This window comes from Excalfactoria chinensis, chromosome 2 (assembly GCF_039878825.1).
Source record: "Excalfactoria chinensis isolate bCotChi1 chromosome 2, bCotChi1.hap2, whole genome shotgun sequence".
Lineage (NCBI taxonomy): Eukaryota > Metazoa > Chordata > Aves > Galliformes > Phasianidae > Excalfactoria > Excalfactoria chinensis.
In genome coordinates, this window is record NC_092826.1 from 55,994,081 (window position 1) to 56,019,324 (window position 25,244).

The window sequence follows — 25,244 nt, forward strand, 5'->3', positions numbered from 1 at the left end:
TCTGTAGGGATACATATAGCTATCGATTATATCTCCAACATCGGTAAGGAATTGTTTTTTCTTTTAGACAACTGGCTAGAGTTAATCAATAGCAGATGAAAGTCATAAAAGTCAGCATATCTAAGTTTAGCTGTACACATTAAGAGGCTGCTGGATTTTATGTTCTTACTGGATCTCAGTCACAGAATTCAAGATTTCAGCTGTTGCGCAGTTCTACCACCCTAGAACTGCCATGCAGCGTATCTCAGTATTCTAATTTATTTTCTCTCAAAGTACTGAACTGTGCATGCAGCTTTGTAGCCAAGAATGAGAACTTCATGGATATTATTCAAGTGGATGAAGTATTTTCAGTTACCTCTTCAATCATCATTATTTTTTTAATAAGTATGAACATTAGATGTTTACCGAGTATTAATTTTTTATCAAAATATTTTCCACTGGAATAGCACTTTCAGAAGCAAGTTGCCAGGGCTGGAAACCCAAGTCTGCCATCCAAACAAAAGCAAACCAAGAAAGAGTAGGAGGCCCCTGTCTTTGATAAATGAACGGAGCATCTCAGCGAAGCTGAAAACATTAATCTTTCTTTGGGAATTAATATATTACTATTGGAAAATTGTTTCTTTAGTGAAATTCCTCATACAAAATTTATACTGCAGTTCTTGCGCTGCATAATTTCAGCAGTTACCTACAGGCCAAATACACACCAGGTCTATTTCTTTTTGCTATTTTATCAGTACAAAAGAAGACTGCTGTTTTTAATGGCATTTCCACATTACCGCAAGTTCTAGATCAGACTATGTCCTATATGCATAACATTTGTCTTCTTAATGTAGCTTATTTCATTTTGGTAACAGGTATAAAGTCCTAACTGCGTCCACTGCTTTATGTCCACAATAGGTAATTGTGCTGGTACAGCCACCAAAAAACCTCTGTGTGGATGCTTGGCTATCCTGGGTATGTAAGATATTATGCTGGCCTTTACTTCTGTCACCTCTGGCAATTAGTATTTCTGTCTCTGAGATTGCTGTGAATCTTGTGACTTATTTTTTTCATATACTAATCCCTGAAGTCAAACTATGATACAAATCCACATTTGTTAGCACTCTCCAAGTTCACAGGCATTCAGCAGCACAAGGGGTAAGAAAAGAGAATTCAAAAGTAAGAAAGCAAATAAAAAGAACTCCAAAGGTGTTATACTTACATAAACACAACAATTTTGAACAAACTGTGGAGGGATTCACCAACCTACAGCTAACTCAGGGAAAGCACTGTGCTGCTGCCACCGCCACTGCTTGAAAAATATGGGCAGACATTTGTTACATAACTCAGGTCTTTAAAAAGAAAAAGAAATCTTTATAGAGCACATCAAAACACTTTCAAAGGGGTACATTTGATTGAAATTTTCCTGGAGAGATTAATGGACTCATGCTAACTTAAAATTTGTGCCAGAGAGAAAATTTGGTGTCACTGGTAAGTGCTATAGCTTCTTAGTGCAGCCAGTAAATTTCCATCTCCTCTGAGAAAGAACAGCTGAAACATGATCTGACAAATACAAATGATCTATTCAAATTATCCAAATCCAAAGTGAAGTTATGCAGCATGCAAATTTTAGTCCAAACGGTACAAGTGCATATGCAACCGGAGATAGCAAGTTACAACGACAGAGGATCTGACTACTGTCACATTAAATGGCACTCTACTTCATAAATAGCATTAGAGATGGTTCACCAGATTTCACGTTTGCCTTAAAATTTAGTAAAACCTAGAATTCAATTTGTTCTGGGGTCTTGTGTCAGCCTCATGCCTTTTGTAGCTTTTGTGTTCTTCATCTGTAGTCAAAAAGCAAGCATAACTTTTGTGTGTGTGTGTGTGTGTAATTTTAGGTCTGATGCTAGCTGCTTGCCTTCCTAGAAATTAGCAACAGCAGATAAAATTCACGATGGAAGGAGCTAAAGGCCAACCATCTGACTAGCACTCTCCCTGTATTACATTACAGATTCCCTCTGGGGAGCAGACCCGTGTTTCCTTTGCATGGAAAGCACAGCGTGACTAATGGTCTGCAAGGCTCTCACCTGAAAAGGCACTGGCTTGTAACACAAGGGAACACCCAAAACCTGGAAAGTTCTGTGCAGCACCTCCAGAATAACGCAACAGACTTTAAAGAGAAACTGCTGTAGGTTATTTTATTCTTTACAGAACGCAACGTTTTTAAAATACATTGAAATACCAGCATTTCTTCAAACACATTCACTCAACACGCAGAGCAACACTTTTAGCTATGCATTAAGTGCCTTTCTTCCAGGAGCTGCAAGTGCAGCTGGAAAATATGTCAATCATATAGACAAAGAATGCAAGTCACGCAGATTAAATAGCTTTGGTAGACTGAAAATGGCTGTAAATTCAAAGACATTATTTTAGACATCTGAGTTAGCACTTCCTTATTAATAAAAAGTTATTTTTATGTGCTCTTCGACATCTGTTCCATATATTCTTCATAAAAGAGTTACTTTTCTCTTCCAACACCAGGGGCTCCTTGAAGGTCTGAAGCAAAATTTGATGTCTCTTCAGCTCTTAAGCAAAGCTAATTTTGTAAGGAATGAAAGCGATGCTGAACACTGATATGCACTGACATACAACATAAATTTGAGACACACAGACTTTTGTGGTACAAAATTAATCATGATTGTATGTACTATGCTGAAGACTGAAAGACATGCAGGGAACAATAATGCTGAGAAACCAGTATAGAAACGGAGGTTGTCTTTTGCATTGGACTTGAAAAATGACATACAATCTTTGCTAATATCAGTCCAGACAGAAGGTGCTGCACAAACTGTCCTGCTTGCTTTCCTGTGAAGTACCTGCCAGTTCCATGCAAAACTGCAACAGAACTCACAATTCAAAGTGCTTAATTCTAATGTAAAATACATGTAAAATACAGATAATCCTATGGCTAACTTAGAACAAAACAAAGAACTAGAAGTTGGAATAACGAGCTTGTGCAAAGGGTTTTTAAGATAGCAATTCAGTTGGGTTTCCTTGTTTCAGAATCCTGTCTTAGGGTCTAGAAATCTTGTGAACAGGTGCTTCTTTACCCAATGGAACTGTAAGCTGCATTTAACTGCTGAAATGCCCTACAACTCTAACAACATTCAGGACAGAACAAGCCTATCACCACCAGAGGCCACTGCTGCTCTTCGCCTTTTTTCTGCGTGCAGCTGGGCTCTTGGCAAGCAGGCAGCTGCAAGAAGCCGCGGGCAAGAGTCAGAGCAGTTGCAACCCTCGTTTTCCCTATCTATGCATCAATGCTGCACTTCTGCAGAGAAAACTGAATACTGTACTTTATTATTATTATCACTGGTACGTATTTAATTATATTTCCAGAGAAATACTGAAAGTGATATAAAAGCAGTAAGTGATGAAGACTGTGTAGCCTTAAAATACAGTTTTATCACTGCAGGCAGCATCCTTATAGCAGTCCCCTTCATACAGAAATCATCACATAATGGGTTGGAAGGGCCCTCAAAGCCCACCTATCCCCACCCCGTGCCATGGGCAGGGCTGCCCCCACCAGCTCAGCTGCCCAGGGCCCCATCCAACCTGGACTGGAGTGCCTACAGGGATGGGGCACCACAGCTTCTCTGGGCAGCTGTGCCAGCGCCTTGCCATCCTCTGAGTGAAAACACAACCTATCTTGAGTACTTGAAATTATAAAGGTGCAGAAGCCTTAGAACTTGAAACAGGTCAAGCTGTCCAGCTAATGACAAAAGCTCAGTGTAGTCAACCTTCAGAAGCGTTGAAAGGTTTGAGTTTATTATGGCACGATAAAGACATCAATGTAAAAGTGGAAGCTTGGTGAATTCTAACAGGGAACTCAGTTCCATAGGAAGCATTGAAGGCCACCAAGAGCTAGAAGGAGATGTCGGCGAAGCACCTCCTCTCTAACTTTAACGCTACGAATCCATCACGACCACACTATACACTCCAGACCCCCCCCACTCCAATCCTCCACCCCACCTCCACGCATGCGCCCCCTCCCAAGGCAAGCCTTACTCCCTACGCATGCGCACCCAGCTCCCGTTTCCCTCCCGCAGCGCGCCTGCGCCGCTCGGCCTCGCCGTGAGTGCGCTTCTTCCCCTCTCTCCGTTCCCAGCGCCGCACAACCCCAGCGGGCCCGTGTGCGCCTGCGCTGCCCGCCCGCCTCGTGTGCTCCCAGGGCGCCGAGTCCCCGCGGTCGGCGCGCAGGGTCGGGTCCGTTCTTCTCTTCCCCGCCCCCTTCTCCTCCTTCCGCCAACCGTCGGCTGTGCCTGGCTCTGTGTGTGTGTGTGTGTGCGTGTGTGTGTGTGTGCGTGCGCGCTGGGGGGGGGCGGGGGGAGGGAGGGGGCCGCCATGCCGAGGGGGCGGCCTCCCAGCGCCAGCGGGGACAGCGGCACGGCCGGCGCCCGGGCAGGTAAATGGCGCGGGTGGGTAGAGCGGGGCGCGGCCGCGAGCGGCGAGGAGTAGGGGAAACCTCCGCGGGCTGCGCATATAGTCCCCGGATATGGCGAGGGGGGGAAGGCCGGGTCTATTGTGCGGGTGTATGGGAGAGAGGGGAGGGGAAGGAGGCAGCGCGGCCCGGCCCTGCGGAATGATACGGAGGCGGTGGAGCCGTGGCCTGGCGCCGGGCGGGAGGCAGGGCCTGGGTGCGGGCCTCGCATTGCCTGCCTGCGGCCCGGGGGGAGCGGGGCAGGGCGGGGGGCCTTCCGTGCTTGGGGTGCGTGGGGAGCTGAGGGAGGGCTGCGGATGGCTTCCCGTCCTTCTCGTTACTGGAAGGAGGCTTTTTATTTTTATTATTATTATTATTATTATTTCTTTTTGGAGGCTTTAAAATTCTTATTCGTGAGCTCATGTATTAAAACAGATTTTTTGTGTTCCCAACCAAGTATGAGTTTGTCTCGCGCTTTCTGTCGTTTCTTGCTTGTTTTATTGCCTTCCAAACGCCCCGGGACGGGCTCGGTGTGGTGGGCTCGGGTTTCTGACAGCGCCTTAGGGCTGAATGCGAGGATTCGGTGGGGCCTTTTGTGTGGCGCATCCTGCCCGTGCTACGGGGCCCATCCCTGCTCTGTGAATCGGAGCCACACAGTGCTAGCAGTTAGAAGGTCTCTGCCGTGACTTCTGGTCCTGCACAAGCATGTAGCTGTGAAGCTATGGTTTGTTTGTTTTTTCCAGCTAAGATGGGGAAAAAAATCATACACCGTCATTCACATGCCATGTAATCTCAGTTGTGAGGAGTCGGCTAATTAATGTTTGCGGCGTGTATTTAAAATGTCGGGTTCTCTGAGCGCATGCTGATTAGCTCTGGCTCTTCAAGAGGAATGTGTAGGTAAGCCTTCTGCCTGGAATCCTTTCTGTGGGACTGAAATGTGCCGACAGGCAAAGAAAAGCTGTCCAAAATTGTACTGCGACATAACCAACTGGATAAAGTATTTTCCCCTATGCAGAAACCAAACAGTCCCCAGGTTCCTATCAGAAGATTTTCCTTTATGTTTTCTTGGCACAATAAGCGTAGGAACATAAAGGGCTCAAAGAGGTCTGGCTTCTATGAGTCTTAGAAGTTGAGGTTTATTTATTTTTTTAAGCTCATTTTAACTAGAATGGCAGCTTAATTTTTCGATAACGCTTTGTGAGAGTATGCTGGTGAAGGGCCTGGAGCATCTCCCCTATGAGGAGAGACTTAGGGAACTGGGTCTGTTTAGACTTGAGAAAAGAAGGCTGAGAGGGGACTTGATCCAGGTTTATAAATACCTGAAGTGTGGGAGCCATAGTGGCGAGGCTGGTCTCTTTTCAGTAGTGTGTGGGGACAGGACTAGGGGAAATGGGCTGAAACTTCAGCATAGGAAGTTCCGCACGAATGTGCGCAAGAACTTCTTTACGGTGAGGGTGACGGAGCACTGGAACAGGCTGCCCAGGGAGGTGGTGGAATCTCCTTCTCTGGAGATATTCAAGACCCGCCTGGACGCCTACCTGTGTGACGTGGTGTAGGGAGCCTGCTTTGGCAGGGGGGTTGGACTCGATGATCTCTAGAGGTCCCTTCCAACCCCTACAATTCTGTGATTCTGTGTAATGTCAGTGTTGTCAGCCATAGTATGCTTTTCTGCCTGTATGTTTGGCTGAAAAAAAAAGCTTGAATGAAGAAACTGGCTAAACAGGACAGCTTGAATAGAGGGAAACAATGTTCCCAGGACATTTGGCTCCTTGTCCCCCTCAGGTATAGGCTAGCAGACTTGGAAAACTGGTTGTGAGTCTCACAGGGTTCCAGTTGAGTGGGAGCTAATTCTATGTGCATGTTCAGCACAACTACTTTTGTGCAGGTTTAAACTGAGTTCCATACTGAATATTTTGTGCCTTTGCATGGCATAAGGCTTAATGAAGTCCACATGTGAAGGGTGGCACATACACGCTGTTGGGAAATGTAAAGAGGGCACTATAGCTTAAAATCTGCCTATGCAGAACTGGCTGCATTTTGTTTTCTACCTGTCAGTTCTCTAGCATGAGTTAAAGTGTGAATATATTAAATTCGGGGCAGTTCAGTTTCTTGCTTTACTCTCCAGTGTTGTATGGTTGAAAAGAAATGCAACTTAACCTGGCCAGTAAAGACTTAAGTTTTGATTTCTTCAGTAGTTGTGGACTAGGATTTTGTGTATTGCCTTCTGGAAGTACGGATAGGTGAATGATGTTGTGCAGGCAAGAAGGAAGGGGTTGTGGTACTTCTGTGATGTGAGCTATGTCTTACAATTTTTGATGGATATAGGCAATTTCTTCTTAAAACATACCCGAGGACCATCTAACCAAAATCTTTTGGTAAGAAAGAGAATCTTTTGGCTTTAGTTGTGATCATTTTGTTCTGTCATCTCAGTATTCTACAAGTACCAAATCTAAGCTTATGCATGAGGGGTGTGTTGGGTTTTTGCTGGAAGAAGACAGCCTTAGGTTGCCCTGGTGTTGTTCAGTTCCTCGCTATGTTTGTAATGAATCTGTGCCTTTTTCCCAGTAATCAAGCAGTTTAACAACCTGTGTGGAAGTTCTGCCTGTGTGTTAACTTTGGTCCTCATTCTGTCCTTCTCTGTATCTTTCTGCTGGTTGGAGGTGCTCATTATTTTGTTCCCTGTTGCAATTGCACTCACACCTTCATACCTCATTCATTCCTATGCAGTATTAGACTGCTATTTCAGACCTCTCAGACTTTCCTTTTTGAGTTTTTCTGCTCTGATTGGGTTACGCGTCCTCTCAGAGAGAGGGAAGGTCACCTAACAAATTACTTGGTTCCTTCTTAAGTTTCTATTGACATTGTAGCGCCTGGGCATAGGTAAAGGTCAAAGTCCAAATGGTGTAAAAGCAAACCTCTGAAAAGCTCTAGTTTGGTGTCAAATATGCAGCTGTCCAAAAAATGTGATTTCTATTTTAGAATATTAAGCAGTATTTACTTGAACATCTAATGAAAGTATCAAATTTGGTTAAGGGAATGTCAATTGTTGTGTACCTGTGTAGCTTAGGGTAATGTGGTTGGCCTATTTACGTGATCCATTTCACCCTGACTTGCTAAAACTCACACGTTTCCTTCACTTCTCTGCAGAACAGAATTAGAAGAACAAAAGTGAGAGAAAGCTTGCAGCTTGAGATAAGGATACATCAGTAAATGAAGGAAGATGGAAAAAAAGAGAGGTTGGAAAATGCTGTGAAAGGCAATCAATTCCTGCCTCTCATGAGTAGACTGATGGTCAGTCCTTGGAAGGACTGCCCTGAGTTGTATTCTTTTTTTTGCTGAGCATGCTGTTGGATAGCGTGGCCATCCTCTTGGCAGCTGTCCCCTCCTGGCCTCATGTTCACTGGGGCAGTGGAGTGAGAAGCAGGCTGCGTTCATGCTCTGCAAGCAGCAGGAATGAAACATTGGCGTGTAATAAGCACTGTTTTTGCCACCAGTCTAAAACGTGGTGCTATACAGGCTGCTTATGACAAAATTAACTCTATCCCAGCAAGTCCCATTGCTGTCTAGGTTGCATCAAGCCAGATATAATGGAGCTGTTCCTTCTGTATCCCATCAGGCTCCTCTGCCACCTGCAGCGTGGCCATGAAACTCAGGGAGACTTGGGTGCTCCAGAAGGAAATGTGGCTGCTTTGTGCTGACAAACAGTTGGGACAGCTGGCATCTGAACATCCTTCTCAGCAGTGTTCTTCTGGGAGCTGAATGTCTGTACTGGTACTGCTTAAATTCTGGGTTGAATGTTGACCAAAAATAATGAAAACTACCTTCTAAAATATATAGTTAGTCCTTATTAGTCTCTGTTTTGGTCTATTGCACAGGCTGAGAGTTGAGCTCCTCCCCTGCTTCTCCCATCAGAAGCTGTGAGGAATTACTGTTTGCTGTTTTTATTGAAGAAAGTGCTGAGTTAAGTTTACACAAGTCCGATTCTTTCATGATTGCAGAGCTAAGCAGAATGTTTTAATGACTCGTATATTATTATTCATTATTGTGATTTCTGGTCGGGTATGAGGAAACATCAATATTGCTATCCCTCTTTTGGTCTCTTGTTCTACCACTTTTTTTAATTCATAAATTAGGTAATAGGCTTTAACAGGGTTGGACCCTTTCGTCCCTAGACTTTCCAGCTGCCAGGTAACTGCAGTGGCAGATTTTCATCGACAAATTCCATGGGCTGTGTTGTGTGGAATTGTCTTCTCAGCCTGATGCTGGCAGGCTATTAGAGATGTAATAAGGCTGTGCCGTGTTTACAGCTGAATGAGCCCATCTGCGCCTTGCACAGAGAACTGCATTCTGCCATGAGGCACAGTGCTGCTTACGTATGGAAGAAATGTTCAGGAGTGCTCTAATTCTGTCTTCCTCCATCCGTGCTGAGGTTGTATCAGTGGCTTAGGGCAGAGGGCACCTGCCTGCTGACTCACATCCTGAAGCTGATTGCTCTGAAGGCAGAATCACAGAGATCTGTAGCTGAGCTTAGCTGGAACTTCATGGCTGATGCTCCATGAGGGACAAAGAGTTGAAGGCTGTAGCATTCATGGTGCTCAAATAGAATCACAGAATCCTTACACTTGGAAGAGACCTCAGAAGGCCATCTAGTCCAACTCCCCTGCAGTGAACAGGGACAACATAGCTAGATCAGGTTGCCTGAGGCCTGATACAGCCTTACCTTGAAAGTCTCCAGGGATCAGGCATCAACTACAACACTAGGTAACCTGTTCCATTGCCTCGCCACCTCACTGTAAAAGACTTTTTCCTTATATCTAACCTAAATCTACCCTCTTTGAACGTGAAACCATTTCCCCTTGTTCTGTCACCACAGACCCTGCTGAAGAGTCCCTTACTTTTCCTGTAGCTCTCCTTTAGAACAAGTCTTAGTTTGGTACTGCACAATGAGCTCGGTGCTACCTGTTCAGTTTAATTGCAACAATAGGTGACTGTCTGTCTCAGGCTATGATGTAGTTGGTTTATGTTATCACTGGAGAAACATTTAAATCGCATTCATGCACTAATGCTTTTGAATTGTTTTCGTGAAGTTAATGTTAATCAATGAGAGTGGTTTGAACTTCAGTCTTGCTTGGTAAGGTTTATCATATGTTGAAGTATGACAGCAACGTTTGTTTCTCAGGGCATTTGTTAATCTGATATTCATTTTGTGCCTTGTGTGTGTGTTTGTGGGACATCAGTAAACAGCATCTCTCTAGCAGGAGAATGCCACGTTTTCATGTGGTTTTTTGTGTGTTTTTTGTGTTATTATTTTTTTAAAATAGAAGTAATATCCTTAGTGAGTTAACCTATTCTCTGTAATATATTCAAAGAAATCAAACTTAGTTCTTTGTTGAATTGAATAGCGTTCTTGCCTCTTTGTTAGCATGCAGCACAATTGTGTTGTCATCTGGACAGAGTATATCTAAGACAAACAGATGGCTTAATCTGTGTACCCAATATTTACATTTTTCTGGGAGCTTAAGCACCATATTGAGTATTTATGATAGAGTTGCTAATTGTGACAATCAGATGCTTTATCATCTGCATCAGTATTTGTGTGTGGTTTCTTTTCCCCTTTAGTAAGCAGGGATCTCTGTATGCTATTTCTGACTTGCTGAATTAGCATTGTCAGTTTTGGGGTCTTCAAAGCTACAGACCTATATTTGGTTCAGTAGTTTTCAGCGTTGGGCTTGTTTCATGGCCCATGATACATTTAAAAGTATTGGTGCTTTGAATTAAGTAATGATGATGACGCACATGGGTTTTATTGAGGATTTCCCAGAAATATGGCAATGCAGATTAATACTTTGACTTGCTGTGAGAATGAGATAGCAGTGTGAATACTGGCTTTATCTTCTTATTAATTCTTTGCACAAAAAATTGTCAAGCTGTTGCTTCATTTTCATATCTAAATGACAGCATCCCTAAACCACACCTGGAGTCTGTGTTGCCTGCTGGAAAAGTTTTGGTCTATCTCACTTGTTACTTCTTTTGTCGACAATGTCTTCTCTGTTTTTGTCTTTCTGACTTGAAATATGTAACGTTTTGTCCTTGCTGTTTTCAAATTTCTGGATTTCTATGGTGATATTGTTTTGAATACTTCCTTTATTCCTAGAAGAATGAGATAAAAAGTCACAACCTGTGTCTTTAATAGAAAGGGAGCTATGTGGCTCTTAGAAATACCCTGTGTTTGGCTGGTTATAGAGAACAAACTGGATCTTAGTGGCAATATAAGAGGAAAAAAGATTGTAAGAATTTCATCTTTCCCTTAAGCTATTGCAGATAGAGTGATAAGAAAGAAATGAATATGTTCTAATTCTAATCTGCATTAGATCTCAGTCCTATCTTTGGATAGAAGTGAAACAATTGAGGTTTCAAAGTTCTTTTAAGTTTAAATGAGACTGTTTTTCTGCTTATGCTGCCTGTAACTACTTAGAGCTCGTCTTCAGTAGTGGAGATTTCTGGAATCTAACCTATATTTGTGTGCTGCGCCTTATCCCTAAGTCCTTCTGATGCATTTCTGCAGTAGGAGCCCTCTGCCAAGCTGCCTCTTTTCAGTGTACTGTGCAGTCCAATCATTGAGTCTCAGACCCAGTCCCGATTCCCCAGGCTTCTTCCTATTCCTCTTTGAGGCACTATGAAAGATATAATCATAAGATTGTGAAATTTGGCTTTGCAAAGAGCTACAAAGCTTTCCTTTGAAAGAGAAACACTTAAGATGTTACTCATGTAATGCAGTGGATTTTCTAAGTGCGTGCCTTCTCTCCTGGGAGCATGAGGGCCTCTAGGGAGCTGGAAAGGCTTCCAGGCAGCTCTGGGTTTGTTCTCGCTCTTGAGAAATTCTTGGCACTTCTGTGTGGGCTGTGATATGCTGAGCTGCTGATTTGCCAGAGTTTAGGCTGTTTCTCTATTCTTTCCTATGAAATTCTGCTGCAAGACATTCAGTTTTTAATTAATATACAGTTCCACTGAAGTCTTTCTTGAATTCTTAAGAAGATATGCAGCCTGTAGACTAATTATTATTGTGCTTCATGCAGATATGATACACACTAATAAAAACAGCATATAAATATCATTGACCCGGAAAGTAACTGACTTGGGATCTAGTTACTAGTTGCACAGGGGAATGAAAATGTAGCTCTCTTTGACTCAGATTGCAGGAAAGTTGGTACTTTAGTTGTGTGAAAGTCACTCCTGCTAGTTCAGTTGCTGCAGCACTGTTTTAGTGTGTTGTCTGCTCTGTTTGATCTCAAGAGTGAATGTTCAAAGATTATAATCTTGGGTTTGTGGAGAATTTTTTCAGCTCTCAATTAAGAGAGAGGTCAGATCTTCATTGGGTTGAACAATTAATTCCCTTTTCCACGGAAGAAAACTTTCTGGTCCATGTTGTCCAAGTGTTGGAGTAGATTTTCTTTTCACTTTTCCTCTTCTTTTTAACTTTCATTCCTTCATTTGTTTATGTATTTATTTTTCATGTTTTGCCAGCATTACTGGTACTGTCTGCATATAGAATCATAGAATTACCCAGGTTGGAAAAGCCCTTGAAGATCATCAAGTCCAACCGCAGCCTAACCATAGTACCCTAACTCTAAAAACCCTCTGCTAAATCATATCCCTGAGCACCACATCCAGACGGTTCTTAAACACATCCAGGGATGGCGACTCAACTACCTCCCTGGGGAGAGGTACTGAGGATTTACCAGAGGGAGTTCTTTAAAGGATGCAGTAGACGTACGCATGGCCAAGTTTTGTGGTACTTATATTATTATGTCTCTAAACAGAAAGAGGTGAAAAGCAACTCTGTGAAGTGAGAGTTAATTGGGGGAGCTGGATAGCCCAACAGTGAGAAACCTAAGTTCCCAGGCTGCGGTTTTCAGTTATGATTTCTCGCTGATGCATCTTGTTCTGAAACGTTATGAAGAGCTTCCTTAACTATGAGCTTTCTAAAGTTGCTTCTGAGGATTTCAGTGGGAAGAAAAGGTGGTCATGGCATAAGGTGCTATTTATATATATTTTTTTCCCCATGTAAATGATGTGTTGCATCATATGAGGCTCAGAGATGAGGATTGTACTGAGCAGAAGTTTGCTATGAATTTGCCTCTTAGAGGAAATGTAAACAGGATGCTGTAAATTCCTAGTTGTGTTGCTACTTCCTATGCCTTATTCTTACAAACAAGGAGGGAGGCATTGGCAGGGGACGCATCATGCCTTGCAAGTCTAGATAATAAAATCAGTTTTCAGTTTGGCTGTTTTTTGTTTGTTTGGTTTTTTTTTGTTAAATATTTGAGATAAAAGGAAGATATTAATAGAACTGATTTCTTCACTCTGAGAGAATATTGAAGCTTTCAACGTACGTATCAAAAGTTGCATTATGCTGGGCATTCAGAACAAGAAAACTGTATGTTTCTGGACTGGATCTATTAAAAAACATTTTCTTGATTGAATTCACGTGACTTGCAATTTATTGCATCTTTCTTGGCTATTTGAAACATTAGTGTTGGTTTTCACAACAGTAAGCAATGAAGATTTTACACTGCCAGAAATATTAGAGACAAAAGATGCTTAAAATGATCTGAAATAGGGAAAAGAAAACATGGGGGGAGCTGGGGGTGGGCAGGGGTGCAGAAACACAGGTGGGCAGAGCTGCTGACTGTTGTTGCATTTGAAACAGATGGTATAATATTATTACAAGTAACCTCTGTCAGTGTTTTTAATCTCCTTCCCAGTACGTTTGTCAGCATTTCATTGTGCTGTGAAATTAAAGGGATTTTATGAAACAAGGGAAGAAACAGTTTATAATTAAAAGGAAAAAGGTGACCATAGCCTCAAGAACTGGCATTAGGGATGGATGTATTCCTGTGGACTAGTGTGAATGGAAATAGCAATGTCCTTTATGCTTGAGATCTTCCAGCTCCAGTGCAGTTACTGTCTTGTCAAAAACTTGCAGGAATTAGAGTGGTTTCTTCTTTAAAGAACACTTGTTTTTACAATACCTTATAAGTAAATGGAATGGGGCTCCATACAAAATGTTTCCATGCTTGTTTTGTAGATGGTGTGCTGACACCGAATATAGAGAACGGTAATTTTCCCTACCAAGTACCCAGCTTCCCTAAGTGTGAGATCTGTTTGCTGTCTTTCCCAAAAGAAACCCAGTTCCAGCGCCATATGAGGGATCATGAGCAAAATGACAAGGTATGACTTTTATGAATTACAAATGTAAACTTAAGAAATATTAGCGTGTCTTGATACTTTCATATACTGACAAGTAATCATTTTCAGGTGTTGTTGTTACATCACTAGTTATTATGTCTTAGAAACTTGGGAGTTTTATGAGGCTGTTCCTTTTACTTGGCACGTTTCCTTTGAGATAAGGAATTCCTTTAATGTCATGTATTGTTTTCAGTTCAGCAATTTTTATTTTTAGCTGTTTTCTTTATGAAATACGTAAATAAGAAAACACAGGATCTTTTAATTGTTGCAAACTGACTCTACATTAGCAATAAAAATAAAATGATTATATTGATTGTCTGGACCCAGCTTGACTCTTGTATCTGTTTTCAATAAAGTCAACGTGGGATTGGAAAAATTCTTATACTGTTTAAGGTAGTTGCAGTTGTAAATGAAGTCTTAGGAAACTTTTAACTTAGGGATGTTAATTAATATATAATGAGCTACTTATGTAATCGCAGAATCATAGAACATCCTGAGTTGGAAAGCACTCACAATGATCATCGAGTCCAATGTGTGGTTCCCCACAGGATTGCTCAAAATCCAAACCATATTTCTGAGGGTGTTGTCCAAATACTTCTTAAAATCCAAGTTTCCATGTTACAAAACTCATCCATAAAAACTGGAAATTCATGTTGTTAAAACTATTACATTCTGTGCTTGCAAAAGAGCTTTTCTACCTAAGAGTAGTTGTGCAGATGGCTACTGAAGAACACTGAATCGTAGCATAAGCTAAGCTCTTTTCTTCTCCGGTTGAGTAATTAATCGAGTTTAAGGATAATTCCGTATCTCAGTTTTAAAGCAGAAAAACTAGCTTATCTGTCTCTTGCTTGTTCTGTTCTCCTGCTAATTTCATTCTCCTCAGAGAGTCTCAATTTTGAGTCTCTGCTTTCTTTAATTCCTAGGCTTTCTTTTGCTAAATGCTATGGAACACAAAGTACTAGCATTTCCCATTGTGAAACCTGAAGAAGAGGAAATATTTTAAACTGGTGCTATTATATGTTATTACTGCTGTGTGTGTGGGTGTTAAGGTTGTTTTTTTTTTTAATTTTGAGTTCTAGTTATGTGTCATTTGTATTACATTTAACTTTTGGGATGATTGAATTTTCCTTTATTTTCGGGTTTTTAACAAACAGCCTCACCGATGTGACCAGTGTTCAATGTCGTTTAATGTTGAATTCAACTTGACACTTCATAAATGTACTCACAATGGCGAAGATCCTACGTGTCCTGTGTGCAACAAGAAATTCTCCAGAGTGGCCAGCCTGAAAGCTCATATAATGCTGCATGAGAAAGAAGAGGTAATGCAGTGTATCTCATCATTTAAGTTTTAAAAAGGTGAATGTGTGGTGATTGTACTTAATCTCTCAGCTATGTATTTTAGATCGGAAGACTGACTGAATGATGTCATTTACAAGAACAACAGCATGTTTAGTGGGGAAACTATTTTAATAGTAGTAGCATAAATTAACATATCAGATAGAAACAAGTGTTCCACTTCTGCAGTTTGGAGTATTAATGTGTTTATAACGCTAAACAGTTCAATTTATTGAGGGACCTTGATTTTTTGATTGCTAGAAGTGCAAGAATAAGAAAATTGAACAGCAAGAGGATGCTGAAGAGTGATTTCTGTTACTTATTTCTACACTTTGTCTACTTGGATTTTCATATTTGGTGCAGATGTCAGAAGACTAGATTGTGATGCCTCCCAATTAAAAAGAAGAAATAAATTAATCTGCAGCTTAAAAATCAAGCATAGAAAAATATCAGTGCTTTTCAGTTGCTAATGAGTATGTGCTTGTAACACAATTCTGTGCTAAAACAGAGATGAACTTAGTAATTAATTTAGAGAATTGCAAGAGTGACTTTCCCAGTGATTGTGCATGTGGCCTTGTCCTTGGAGAACTGGAATTTGAACTATAGGGTATAGTTCAAGTTTATAGAACATGGTCCTGGTTGTCATTAAGCAGTTTTTCAAGATGAGCAGTATAAGAAGTTAAATTAACAATGGAGGAGGTTCTCTGGTTTGTTTGCTATCACTTCCTTTCCCTTGTTGTGCCCCTGCTCATTTCTATTATTTTGTTTGTGCGGATAGCTTAAGGGTAAGTCAGTAGTGACTGTGGTGGGTATACTTTTAAAGAGTGATATTCTGTATCTTTTTAACCAGTAAAAGTGTAAAATCTTAAATCTGCTGTTAAAATGTTTTTAGTTAGGAAGTATTTTGGGTGTGTGATTGTTTATGTTGTTGTTGTTTGTTTGTTTTTGTTTTTTTGCTCAGATGTTTATGTAGATTTCTAGCATTGAGGTAAGTTATGGTGTATATCTTGAAAGATGTGACCAAAGAAATAGAGAGTAGAGATGACATAATAGTACTGAACTGCTTGCTGCTGTTACTTACAAACTTATGCACAGATCAGTTCAGTTGGAGTTTTGTTGAAGTATTACCATAAGCGCACAGTGGTTTGGGATTTATATTACATCTGAAACTTTTTTCACTTGTGTACTTTTATTGGTATTTGCTTCTAGCTGCCAAAGTCCTTAAAAACATACATGTACCTACTTGAGCAAGAACTTCTATTTGTGGATCTTCTTAAAAATCAGTCTCCATTATCTGTTTCAGAATCTTATCTGTTCAGAGTGTGGAGATGAATTTACGTTACAGAGTCAGCTGTCCATACACATGGAAGAACATCGTCAAGAATTGGCAGGCAGTAGGGTCCACAGCTGCAAGTCTTGCAAAAAGGAATTTGAGACTTCCTCACAGCTGAAGGAACATATGAAAACTCACTATAAGATAAGGTGACAATAACATCTTCTCATTTTGTTACAAAACTGTGACTTTGAAGGTGACAACTAAGAAGACAGGAGTAGCATTTCCAGACAGTAAAGTACCATGACCTGTGCTAGTTGTTTCCTTTGTTCAGTATGCTTTTCTGAAATGGCATTGGTTTGTAAATCCTTGCTAAACTAAGTGATTATTTGTGGATGCTGTTTTTGTATTTGGGGGCCCATGCTAAGCACAGTTCTGCCTGTATACAGGTTAAGTATACAGGTTTGTGAGGTGTTTTTTTCATACAGACTGCATTCTGAAGTGTGTTCGTGTGATTTTGAAGTCCAGTAGCAGTACTGAAGAAAACATTTGTTTATCTTTGTTTTCTTGAGCATATATATATATATTAATTTAGAGTCTCCTTTTATGAGATCTGCTTTATTTATCAATTCAGGTGTGGAAACATTGCATTTGTGTTCAAGGAATTATTGACTACAATAGATATTTACTGTCCTTCTACCAGCAGTTCCAAAGCAACTTGAATATGTGAGCCAGTTGCAGGAGCTACCTCATGGAAAAGCTCACATAGCTCTGATCTTCCATTCTTTAGTGGAAATTCTGAATTTACATTTGACTCAATCCTCTCATATTGTTCAGAGAAAGTATGAGAAGTTAATGTTTCATCTAATTAGCCTAACAGTATACTGTGTAATATTTATTTAAGGTTCAAGGACCTACATATGTAGGAAAAAAATCTTACTATTTAATTCCTTCTTTTCATTATAAAATAAGCTTCAAGGATTTTGTTAGGAGTAAAGGAAACACAGCTTTTCATAGTATCAGTTTTTTCTTTCCAGAAAATAGAATGTCGTTTCCCTTTTTTAGAAGTATCTGTTCTGTCTCTGAAATAATTGAATAGGAACTATTACAAAGTCATAATTTTAAAATTATCAATATACCTGTAAATGCTGAAATATTTTAAAAGATGACCTGGACTTGAAGGATTATCCCTTCAGCTGTATCCAAGTTAGAGTGTGTAATGTATTTCCTTATTAAAATACTGCAGCTGTAGTTTAAACAAGTAATTTCTCCTCAAAGAGTGTGTCAGTCTGGTGTACATCTGTCATCCTGAGATGGAAGGAAGGATGGTTTCTAATATATATCCTTCTCATAAAATCATGGCTTGGGTTGGAAGGAACCTCAAGGATCATAAAGCTCCAACCCCCGCCGCAGGCAGGGCTGCCAGCCTCCACATTTAATTCTAGACCAGGCTGCCCAAACATCCAACCTTGCCTTGAACACCTCTAGTGACAGAGGTGTAATGGTCTCTACTGCTCTTCAAGTCTTCAGCAGATTTTACTCTGGATACTACAGTAAATTGTAGTAGATACAGTTAATGTGTATTAGTAACAATTTCTCCCAAACTTTACTTGTTCAGCAAGAATATTAAAAAGAAAAAAAGGAAAAAAAAAAAAGTTTTAAAATGCACATAAAATTTCAAGTAACTAGAAAAGAAAATGGTACTGCCTCCTAAATTGACATTGATTCTCTTAGAGTAGAAGAATGCATCATTTGAGGAGTGTAGATTTCCTCCTGCACAGAATGTTACTTCCCTGCTGTTTTTCATGTTGCTTTACCAGCTTGTGCTTCAAGGTGCTTATATATTTTTGTACATCTGAGCCATATTAGCTAATTCTTATTTCTCTGGTTTTCAGGAAAACTCGGTAATTTCGGTTACCTTCAAGCAGAACTGCCGAGCTTAATTACCATATAGATGTAAATTTTCACAGAAATAGTGGAGTGCTGTAGATGTCACATTGTTTTGCTAACTGCCTTCTTGTTTCCAGTGAGTTGTTGTAATGGTCTTTAAGGTCACCTGAGGTTTTTGACTTTTCCTCCCCCTAGGTAAAATCAGTTGTTCTTTTTCTACATCGCTGATATGCTTGATCTGTACAGAGATCAATTAAGTGTCTATGTATCTGTTACTTTGTCTGTTGAGATCGTGATGGATACTTGGGATATTAAATCCTTAACCTGTTCTTGTTAGACTTAAGCAACTGTGTTTGTGCTGTGGTTCATAAAACACTGGTATGTAGTTAAGGGAATTAGTTTGCGGCGTTGGAAGTTCCAACAGAAAGTATAGCTGTGAAGTCATTCTAGCTGAATTTACAATGAAATTCTCTAGAGAACCTGTAAGATCTATCAATTTTATTGCTGAAATAACTGTAAAATTATTTGTATTATCTAGGTAGGCCTAGGAAAGTATTCCCAAGTACTTTCCATCAGTCATTCAATATTATTAAAGATTTTATTTTCACTGATACAGCTGATGCTATATATTGTCATCAATTTTCAAGTTTGTTAAAAAAAAAAATTATGCTGTAAAATGAGCTCCTTCAAATGAATAATTTAACGTTAAGGGTTTGTTTGTTTTTATTTTATGTTATTTAATGTTGTTTGTTATTTAATGACAGGGTATCAAATACCAGATCTTATAACAGAAATATTGACAGAAGTGGGTTCACCTATTCCTGTCCTCACTGTGGAAAGACGTTCCAGAAACCAAGTCAGTTAACTCGACACGTTAGAATACATACAGGTAAGACTGTAGAAATCATTATTTTACAGAGTTTCGTTAACCTGCCAGATGCTGAATACTTTTCTCTCTGTTGGGATGCAAAGTACTATGGATATGTTTGGCTTGTTATTATGAAAGAATTATGTACTTCATAGTTCTCATGTTTTTGTTTGTTTTACAGAATACCAGTTTTGGTACTTAGTTTAGTGGGCCATAAAATTTGAGTTTCTAGATCAAGGCTAGTCTACTATTCTAATTAAGATCTTAAATTACAAACAGATTCTGAAATTTACCATCACAAAGACAGTGGAAGTCTATGAGGGTGAATAATACTGTTACTGCCATCTGTTTTCTGAACTTAATGTAATTGCCACGTTCAGGATGCCCAAAGTGAGCTTAGGAGGGGTAAGCTTAAACTTCAGATTGGTTAATTGAAGAAAAGGTGGTGACCATTTTACTTTTGTGGAATGATTAGCAGGGTTTTTTGCTAAATTATTGTAATAAATATATGTATTTGTTTAACCCTTAAACAATATTAATAACTAAAAATGTACAGTAGAAAATACTGCAAGAGTTTAGGAGGACATGTACCTGTGGTATTAGTTCTAACCAGCCACACATGATATAGTATGAGTTTGGCTTTCATCCAGACCTTCACAGAAGGTTCTCCAGTGATGTAACATTGTTTGCTGTCTTGTGAATAAATTGCTATTTGTCTAATTTTTTTTGCTATTAAAAGTAATAAATTAGGTAAGTGCCTAATGTTCTTTGCATTACCCATGTGTTCCAGGCAATCATGTCATGAGTCACTGTACATGGAAATGACTTGACCAACAGAGAAATAAAAATTCCTATAGAATTCCATTGTGTTACACTTTTATAGGAGTCTTTTCAAGTTTTATAGATGTTAGTCATGATACAGTGACACAGGAGGTCACTCTTATACCTGCTTTAAAGGTTACATCAAAAGAATATTCACAGATGTCATTGAAAAATAGTTTTACTGTTTTAGAGTCTGTGTAGATACATTGCTACACTTATTTTAAACAGAATTGAAGAGGCAAAACTACCATTGACTGAGGACACTTCTGTGAAGCTTAAGTGCATTTGTAGTTCTTTTGAAGAATGCAGACCAGAGACAGAAATTAGATCCACATCTGCACGTGACTGTGGGTCACTCTAAGTTTCAAGCAGCTTGGAAATACTAGTTCAGTTGGAAGCATATTATTACTATATATTCACAGACAAGTCTGTCTGGTGTCCAGTTACTTGAAGTACTACAAAATATTTGTAAGAGTTTAGAGTATGTATTCTTTTAAGTTTGGAAAGAACATGCCTGTGGTGCTATTTCAGTGTGTATGCTGGTATCGTAATTGCATTGTAATGTAAAACATTCATTTAAATAATTTATTTGTCTAATATTTATCACATGCTATTACTCACATCCTTTAGTCAGATGTAGCATGTCTGTAGTGATTTTGCTATAGAAGTATGCAAAAGCAAAGTAAGACATTTTTTTTTCAGTGTCTTGGACTTGTCACTGTTAAACTCTTTCATTAAAATAGAAAAATAATGCTGAATTTACAGTGGAGTTTTCCAGGAGTCAGTTGAGACACGAGCTTGCAAGGTACTGCGTTTTGTGCTTAATGGCAGTTTATAACTGCTTTGTATCATGTTAATGGAGTTCCGCTACATTCCATCATTTAAGATTTCTGGGGAGTTTTTTATTTGTTCTATCAGTGTACATACTTACAGTTATTTCCACAACATTGAAAACACTTAACAGCAGGGAATTGTAACAGATTCTCAAAAAGTCATTACCTAGGATTTTTTTCTCCTGTTCAGTACTAATATGAACTATTGAAAGAGAACATTCAAGGCTATTCAGTATCTTGATTAGTGACATTTGACTTCACTTTTTGTGGATAGGTGGTTGCAAAGAATTGAATAACTGTTAATACTCATTGAGGGTGGAGGCTATACATCTTTCCCAATGATCCTGTAAGAATATTTAAGGCCAGGCTTCTTTCCTTTTCACATTTGTTTTTCCTGTGCCTTTGCATAGCTGCTTTCTGAACTAAGGGAAGTTCTGAACAATCTTCCCAAAAATATCACCTACTAATGTGTTTCTGTTTTAAAGCTGTATTTATGTACATGCCTGTATCTGTATGCAGTACTTTATTTTAGCTGAAAGAATTTCATTATACATACAGGAAGCTCCTATTGCATGTTGAAATTCTCTTAAGCTTCTTTTTTTTCCTTTAGGTGAAAGACCGTTTAAATGTAGTGAATGTGGAAAAGCCTTTAACCAGAAGGGGGCGTTGCAGACCCATATGATCAAGCACACTGGTGAAAAACCCCATGCTTGTGCCTTTTGTCCTGCTGCCTTTTCTCAGAAAGGCAATCTTCAATCACACATACAGAGAGTTCATTCAGAGGTAAATACAGTTATTCATAAAGTGGTCAGTGCTAATATACTGCTTATTGGTGTTTAACCTTTTGTTTCCAGTATTTAAAACGTCTTGTTTGCTATTCCTGTGTGTACTGGTGCTTTCTGCAGCCAATGTAGATTTTCTGTTTTAGTAGTTATTGGTTTCTTGGTTTTACCTGCAAATTAAGCTTTCCTAAAATAACTTTATCTGCATAAACTGCCTTCATTTACTGTTGCTTTTTCAGTACATTCAAATATGAAAACATGATTGTGATTTATTTATTTTTTTAATAGCTAAAAATGGCTTTTGTGGCAGTTTCAGGAGATTGAGGGCTAGAATCAGATCAAAGTGAGCCATAAACAGAAAAGTAGGAAATGTTGAGTAATTTCAAGCCCAACAGCAACCTGCTAACTCTAATATAAAGCACAGTTGATATTTGTCTTTGAAGAGTGATATTGTAATGTGGTCTTCTGAGCAGTGTTGGCTGAGCAACCTTTTTCAGTCATTATCTTTCTGATTTCAGTGTTTTGTTGATGGCAGTATTCATAAAAAGAGACCTAGCTTTGATTTTGGAGGTATACGTATGTAGAGGCAGCTGTTTTTCTTTTTGCTGCATGTAGAATATCATCTTTATTCTCTTTCTGCTAACTCTGTGTGACTCCGTACATTCACATTTTCAAATTTTCATTGGTGATAGATAGTATTTATTGAACTATTTACTAAGGGTCTTTTAGTGTGATAGTTTCTTATTTGTAGGCTACAGTCTTTCATATAATGTCTTAGTATTTTGTATTAAGCTTAATTATATTAAATCGTATTTTTACACTTCACATGGGCCTTTGTGGCTAGGCTCCATTATTGACAACTCTGTGTATTTGATAGCTGTTGCTGTGTGAAAGAACTGCATCAGTATTAATTTCATAATTTGCATGGGTTTCCTTATTATTACAGAGTTGTTAGGGATCCAGTCAAGTATATTCTTCACTTTTGTCTCTGTTATGTCATAAATGCTGCATCTGCACCACATCCCGTGTAGTGTTGCATGATGCTGAGCCTACATTGTAGTTACTGCTTTGGCTTTTTCTTTTTAAATTTGTTTTATTTTAATTTCTTGCTGTCACTGTATTTCTTTCAAGATTGCATGGAGAACTCTATTAATTCTACATTTGATCCTGAAAGAGTCAAAAAAATTGTTCCAGGTGAATTATGAAGCAGGTTGATTCCCACTTATCTATATCACTGTTTGGTCTTAACTGTATTTTAATAGTTGGTATCTCCTACTGAAATGTTGAGTTACCTGTTAAAGCTTAGTATCAGAAAATATGGAGTTCCATATTGCATAACAAGCCACGCAGCATATTTACATTTGAAGACTTTGTTGTCTTATAATATTGAAAATACTGCACTGTATCTTACTGCTGTGTGTCAGACTGAGGAGGAGTGAGAAGTGAGGATGGCTAGAAACTGCAAATTTAATTGCCTTAATGACTTTGTGTCCCTTCAGCCCTTTCCCCGGAGATCCCAACCAAGTTGTTGCCAATCACGTTCTTAGTTCCAGCTGTACATTACACTTTTCTGCTCATCACTGCTTTTTTTCCATGCGTTTTGCTTTTTCTGTAATAGTAGAAAATAATAAGGAAAGAGCCTGAAACTTCATATGCCAGATGACATTTGTTTTCCTCTCTGGTGCTTTTAAACACTGAGAAGTAATAATAGGTGGTGAGTAATGCAGGCAGATTACAGTTAACTTAGTAGTAGGAAGATGTCAAGGTTTTGCATGGTTAAACCGTGACAGGAGATACCAAATTGATTCTATAAATGAATATCAGTAAATTGGAGAAATAAAATATTTTGTCTTTTATGATGGCAGTGTATGATTGTTAGTTAGATAAATAATGATAAAAATAATAGATAGATTCAGGGAAAATGTACTTAAACTTTTTTCTTTTCCTAAAGGTGAAGAATGGCCCTACGTACAACTGTACAGAATGTAGCTGTGTCTTCAAAAGCTTGGGTAGTTTAAATACGCATATCAGCAAGATGCACATGGGTGGTCCACAGAATTCTGCAAGCTCTTCAACAGATGTATCTCATGTTACAGCGGTAAGCTTCACTTGATACATCACAAAAATCCCCTTAAGCATTTAAGTAGGTCTGTGTTTTAACCAGTAATTCTTCACACGGTTACAGTTCTTTTTAGTTTTGACCTCTCTTATGTCTTCTGCTCTTTTAAAGTTCTGCCATTTAAAAAACAATGTGAAAATTTGACTATTTTATTCTATGTCTTATTAAAGTATAGCTCTGGTACTTGAAGGTTGTGTAGGATGTTCTGTTTCCCCTCTATGTAACAAAACTAATTGGAAGGTTTTTCTAGAACAATGAAAGCTAGGCTTTCCAAATTATATATAAATGTTAACTGATTTCCAGAAGTTAATTACTGATACAATTCTGAACTTAGCTTACTTTTTTCAGAGAATGTTTTTCTTTCCTTGCTGGAATATAAGAAAAGCTAAAATCCAGAAAATGCTTCTGCTGTCATTTGACTATTTTTTCTAAGTCAGTGGATTCTTTTGTGCCTTTCTTCCACCCTGTTTCTTGTTTCAAACTTCTGTGCTCTGAAGTTCAATCTGAAGTTCAATTTAAATTTAGAGTTTAGAGAATAAGATTATAGATAAGTCTCAGCTTTATTGTGCAACTGTATCTTGTTGACGATACAATGTTTAGCAGTATTGTTTGGAGAACTATTTTAATTTTTTTTTTTTGCTTTAAATTTCATAAAGCCTATTTTTTTACTTTTTTATTTTTTTACTTTTTTATTTTTTTATTTTTTTTTATTTTTTTATTTTTTTATTTTTTTATTTTTTTATTTTTTTATTTTTTTATTTTATTTTATTTTTTTTTTTTTATTTTTTGTATGGCAGAAGTTATTTGTCTCTCCAGGTTAATTAAAAAAAGCCTGCCCTGTTTACTTGCAAGTACATCTCATCTCTGCATCTTTTTGTAGATCTCTGCACTCACAATAATTTTAAAAGCAGAGTAGAAAAGGATTCCTTCATACTACCAAATGTTTCCTTTCCCTGGCCAGCTTTGATTTTCTTGCTTTGTTTAGCCTGATTGATTATTTTGCTTGTGAATTGCATATTGATATTACAGAAGTGTGTTGCCTTTATTTTTCCCTTGTGTATCCATCTTTGCTTGCCTGAAGGCAATGAAAAGGCATATATGTATCTATATATATCTCTACAAAAGCATAAGCAAAATAGAAGAAAAAGTATTCATCTTAAAAAGAGATGCCATTAAGCTCAACAACTAGAACAAAATTGACTGATGTATTGCATCTTGCAAGAGTGTTACACCCTTTGTATTTAATTTAGTATCTGAAGTTACGGGGGTTGAAATGATGGATTTTTTTATTGCTGTAGAAAGATGGTAGCACTGGTGTTCTGTGATAAGAACAGCCTTCCTCGTTCTGGTCACAACTTGCAGAGCTTCTCTAACAACTAATCTCCATTGTATTTGTCCTGTTCTGAAATCTGTGGTACATCTCTGCCATCCTTTGATATGGTTGTGAGGATGGGCATTGATTGTCCTTAGAATATGGGTTCCAAAATTTGAAGTCACTTGAATTGATCACTAAAGAATTCATATTGTTCTCATACTTGTAAAATATACTTACTGTAAGGCTTATATTGTCTTCTGCAGCATCAGTACTGGTAGCTCAGGTGAAACTGA

General features: G+C 38.8%; 1 protein-coding gene across 4 annotated transcripts in view; it reads left to right on the top strand.

Moving 5' to 3' along the window:
* Positions 1–4,113: 4,113 nt before the first annotated feature.
* The window catches only part of ZNF236 (zinc finger protein 236), a 63,833-nt gene continuing 42,702 nt past the window's right edge, over positions 4,114–25,244 (top strand). Inside the window, exons 1-7 of one of the 4 annotated variants that reach the window (XM_072329725.1) lie at positions 4,114–4,450; positions 13,554–13,696; positions 14,869–15,033; positions 16,353–16,531; positions 18,977–19,101; positions 21,346–21,518; positions 23,469–23,615. In XM_072329725.1, the coding sequence (XP_072185826.1) occupies positions 4,390–4,450; positions 13,554–13,696; positions 14,869–15,033; positions 16,353–16,531; positions 18,977–19,101; positions 21,346–21,518; positions 23,469–23,615 (993 nt within the window). In that variant the 5' untranslated portion in view covers positions 4,114–4,389. The remainder of the gene's footprint in view (positions 4,451–13,553; positions 13,697–14,868; positions 15,034–16,352; positions 16,532–18,976; positions 19,102–21,345; positions 21,519–23,468; positions 23,616–25,244) is intronic. The other 3 variants (XM_072329726.1, XM_072329724.1, XM_072329723.1) reach the window with 3 other exon arrangements.